General features: G+C 44.0%; 2 protein-coding genes across 2 annotated transcripts; one reads left to right on the top strand and one right to left on the bottom strand.

The window, feature by feature from the left end:
- The first annotated feature begins 586 nt into the window (after positions 1-586).
- Positions 587-4,063, top strand: LOC119560761 (TATA box-binding protein-associated factor RNA polymerase I subunit B). The gene is made up of 4 exons (XM_037874382.1): positions 587-1,086; positions 1,165-1,282; positions 1,745-2,185; positions 2,261-4,063. Exons 1-4 carry the CDS (start codon positions 665-667, stop codon positions 3,887-3,889), a joined length of 2,610 nt encoding a protein of 869 aa, XP_037730310.1. The 5' UTR covers positions 587-664; the 3' UTR covers positions 3,890-4,063.
- LOC119560762 lies at positions 1,312-1,583 on the bottom strand. The gene is made up of 2 exons (XM_037874383.1): positions 1,484-1,583; positions 1,312-1,433 (listed from the first exon to the last, which is right to left on the bottom strand). Exons 1-2 carry the CDS (start codon positions 1,569-1,571, stop codon positions 1,312-1,314), a joined length of 210 nt encoding a protein of 69 aa, XP_037730311.1. The 5' UTR covers positions 1,572-1,583.
- Positions 4,064-4,263: the final 200 nt, after the last annotated feature.

Here is a 4,263-nt window from a genome sequence, read left to right as displayed (position 1 = left end):
ACTGACATAACTGAAATGATTGTGTTTTTATATTTTTGTAAAACTATGAAAATTTTTGGGAAGAAACATCAAGGAAGTTTATAGTTGTGGAAATTTAAAAGGGCTTCAAAGTTATTTTATTTCAAAATTTTGGATATTATAAACTTAGATACTTTATTTCCATAAAAACTCTATAAACAGTGGTATACAAATACACAATAGCACTCAGCAGGTTCCGAAAAGAGCAGTGCAATTTCAAAAACTTTTTTTTGTATTGTATTGAAACAATTATTCTAAAAACAGTTCTTCAACTATCCTTTTCGTTTTTTATAAAATGTTGTTAATATCTACAAAAGTTTATATATAAAATACAGTAAACAGAGGCGACAACATTTTAAACATAAAAATCAAATTTTCATTGATTCCATTAATTTCCAATTAACTTTAAGCAAATTTAACATAATATAGAAAATGTAGCACATATGTATTAACTTTGTTCGATGAATTTCGATTTAAATAACGCGGCTACATCCGTTCGATAACGATAATAAAAACGATTATCGCAGAGAGAAACCAGGGCTGTCAATTAACCAAAGTGTCGATTAGTTTACAGCGTGGAGTGAATTGAATTTGTAAAATATCAATTAAATACAGCGCAAACTGGTAAAATATAAACAAAACCGAAATGGAGGAGGTCCTTGAGACGATGCAGCTGCAGGACATGCAGTGCGATGTGTGCGGGGAGAAGACCTTCCAGGAGCGTGAGGGATTCTACTACTGCGTAGAGTGCGGCATGCAGAAGGATCAGATTCAGGCTGTGGACCTAACCGCGGAGGATAACTTCAATGACACCATCAAGTATGCCTCCAGGACCATCCGCAGGCCAAAGGTAGTGGCCAAGGACGATGACAACGACCCCACCTCGTGGGAGTTCTACAACTACGTGCTGCGCGGCTTCCTCCAGGAGCTGCTCAACATGGGAGCCAAGCCGGAGCTCAAGCTGATGACCCTGCAGGTGTGGGCAGCCTACATGGGCCGCATGGAGGTCGCCTTCTGCCGGGGCAACGAATCGGGAAAGCCCAAGCTGAATGTGCGGGCACTGCTGAGGTGGGTTAATGATTTTGAAGACCATCTCCCTAGGATTAATTCTACAACTCTGTCCCTAACCGACTTCTTTTCTTGCAGAGATGCCCGCCTTATCTACAAATACAAGCCGCCCAAAGCTAAAAAAGGCAAAAAGCAAAATCAATCGGGCGACCCAAACGACGAGCGTGCCAAGTTCAGATTGTGGAACAGGACCAAGGTACTTGAATGCTCAACTAATCGGTTTTATTAACCCGTGGTGGTTGGTATATAGAATGTATTGGGGAACAGCAAGGGCAGCAGCAGGAAAAGAGTCCGTTGTAAGGCACTTAGAACTGGTTCCGCTGTGGTCTCCTCCACTGGCTCGGAATCTATAGTATAAATGATATGTAAAAGATCTCAAATGCAGGACACTACTTACTCTCAGTGACTTCTGGAGCTCCTGGAGTAGGCTGTGCACATACCATTGCCAGGAGGGCAAAGCAAATCAGTACAAAACGAAGAGACATATTTGTAACCAGCTAAGCTGCTAAACTGCTATTCACTTGGCCATGTGGGTCTTTTATATATACCAACCAGCTATGTAAATGGCATAATTACACAAGTCATTAGTGGACAGCAGTCCCCCAAACATTCTTATCGCAGAAGAGACTAATACCTTGCTCCCATTTGCTTTTTCCAGCGCAATCTTGACGCCTCGGGCTACAAGAAGCATGGAGGTCCTCCAGAGTCCGAGGCGGGACAAAGTCTGGGCCTTCAATGGTCCATGCATGCCCGCAGGTCTTTAAAACGCCACATGCCCCTAAAGCACCTAGATAAGCATAGTAGGGACAGCAGGGCCAGCATGTCGTGCCACACCCTAAAACCCAAGGCCAAGGAACTACACTTCTTTGACCGTACCGTATACTGCCTGAACGTTATGAAGCTATACGTTGTGCTGGGAATAGCCCTTAACATGGTGGAAGATGATATACAGCTAACGGACCTGCAGCGGTTCATTGATGAGGAGCACTTGTCCAAGCGGTACATGTTCAACTACCTGCCCGAAAATGTTGCCGCCAGGAAAAGGTTGCTGCTCGCGGATATGGAGCTCAGACGCCAGAAAGACAAGTTTAACTACTCGGTGCGTATTTCTAAGCCCCTTACTTAGGGGCAGTACATTTTGATTCATTTAATAACCCTGTATTTTTCATTCCAGTACCTGCGCAAACAGGTCAGCCTTGTGTCGCGATTTATAAATATGTCTGACTACCAGAAACCGAATCTGCACTCCCTGGCGGAGCGCTATATCCTGGAATTGGGCCTGCCTCCCCGCCTACTTAAGTACGTAGGCGGCATCATCGACCTGTATCCGCCAACGTTTTTCAACGCCGTGGGTCCATACGTGTACCCGCAGTTTGAGGCTAGGACGATGGCCTATATCATTTACGCCATGAAGTTGCTCTTCGGTTTGGACGATATCAAGGAGCAAAAAATATCCGAATCGGCAGCAAAAGTCAACGAAAAACTGCTGGAAGTTGGCGGACCAGAAGCTCCCTTGCTGTTTGTTTTCACCGAGTGGATGGAGTTCGTGGAGATACGGAAAGTAATTGTCTCACATTACAACCAGAGCTTTGCCCAACGCTTCGGGGTAGCCACCCAAAATGGAAGGCATGTGGATGACATCTTGGCCAAAGAGCAAAAGGAAAAAGAACAGGGGGGCGGCTTCTATGAGATGGCGTGCATGCCGTCATTGAAGCGTAAGCACGAGAACCTAACCCACATCATCGAAACTATGCTGAAGGAGCACTTTGGAGAGTCCAGCCAAGAAAGTGTGGAAAAAGATCACATTGAATTCCAGCCCAGCTTGACACCGGCTTTATCCTACTTCAGAAGAATCCTACTCCAAGCCTCAAGGTCTGATGGTGCGCATGTGAGCATAAGGATTCCAGACTGCATGCACGTGGATCACTCGCAGCGGAACCTGGATCCCTTTGTCCTAGAGACTAAAGAGCTCTCCCAGTATTTGGCCCAGCACGGTCTAGGCCTGCGAGTGGAGGAGGTGGCCTGTCAGGAGGACTTTCAAAAAGTAGGCTTTTTCCGTCCATTGATGCATTTTAGAGGTGAGAATAAGGAATTTCGCGCCAACTGTGATATTAAAACCGAGACGTGGCTCGGCGAACTAAAAAGAAAGGAGAAGCGGCCGGACCTCCAATTCTATCAGCCCACTGGAAAATATGGTGACCGGTATCTAAAACGTATAAAACACGGGTTTGGAAAGCGTGAACGGCTTGAGGAAAGTAATCCTTATTGGGAGATTACCGAGACGCCGAGTTTCTTGATCAAATTGAACGACAAGGAAGTACCACTAGACACCTTGAGCTCTCTGCAAACCTTCAAGGAGGGGAGCATGGATCCGTTAAGCGTCCCTCTCGAGCAGCCTCGTCGCCATTTGGAGAAAAAGCTGAATTCCGTAGAGCCAGAGAAGGAATCAAATGAAAGAACAGAAGATACAAGTGACGAGCCGCCCAACCCTGAGAAACTATTGCTGCAAGTATCCAACTTTGATTGCTGGCTTTTGCACGGCTATGTGAAGATGCTTCGGCATTCGGACAAGCGTGTGCTGCGTCAGTATTTTCCCTGCTCCTTTCGCTGGCTGCTGGAGACCTGTGCCAACACCATTGGCGTGGATTGGGAGGTGCTCTACGAGCAACTTATAGTTATAGAGATGATGTTTCACCACAGTATTGTGAACTGGAGCAACCACAAGGAAGTCCTATGTATTCAGCACAATACACAAGAGAAGGACATCCGAAATCTGGCCAGGATGTACAAAGATTGGTGGTAGAATAAGTAGAATGTAGTTTCCAAAAGAATATATCTTCTACGGCTTAAAATACAAAATATTTAGCATACATCTAGGGTAAATAATAACCCCGTAATGATAACCATGCCCACTACCTCGATCCTTCAGCATATGTTTTTTAAAGAGGAGAATATACATTTCTTGTTACTTAAAAAATATTTTTATTAAAGTCTATCGATATTTGCTTCTAATAACATTTAATCTTCTAGCAAAGCGCGTTTTTTAATTTATTTAAGAAAGAAATTATATAATCCACAGCATTTGTGTGCAGCATATACTCAGGTAAGTGCTATGTTCTTAGTGTTCCATTATTTTAGTTTGTTTAGTTTTATACGCAGATTTAATAAGTATTTTTT

Source organism: Drosophila subpulchrella, unplaced genomic scaffold (assembly GCF_014743375.2).
Source record: "Drosophila subpulchrella strain 33 F10 #4 breed RU33 unplaced genomic scaffold, RU_Dsub_v1.1 Primary Assembly Seq354, whole genome shotgun sequence".
NCBI classification, from domain to species: Eukaryota; Metazoa; Arthropoda; class Insecta; order Diptera; family Drosophilidae; genus Drosophila; species Drosophila subpulchrella.
The sequence above is the reverse complement of the archived record's forward strand: the minus strand, read 5'-3'. Positions and strand labels throughout refer to the sequence as shown.

What these genes read in the sequence shown, in the direction of transcription:
- LOC119560761 (XM_037874382.1), top strand. Translation starts at nt 665, where the DNA reads ATGGAGGAGGTCCTTGAGACGATGCAGCTGCAGGACATGCAGTGCGAT. An exon ending in AATGTGCGGGCACTGCTGAG is followed by an intron (nt 1,087 to 1,164) that starts GTGGGTTAATGA and finishes CTTTTCTTGCAG; the next exon opens with AGATGCCCGCCTTATCTACA. An exon ending in AAGACAAGTTTAACTACTCG is followed by an intron (nt 2,186 to 2,260) that starts GTGCGTATTTCT and finishes TTTTCATTCCAG; the next exon opens with TACCTGCGCAAACAGGTCAG.
- LOC119560762 (XM_037874383.1), bottom strand. Translation starts at nt 1,571, where the DNA reads ATGTCTCTTCGTTTTGTACTGATTTGCTTTGCCCTCCTGGCAATGGTA. An exon ending in AGCTCCAGAAGTCACTGAGA is followed by an intron (nt 1,434 to 1,483) that starts GTAAGTAGTGTC and finishes TTTATACTATAG; the next exon opens with ATTCCGAGCCAGTGGAGGAG.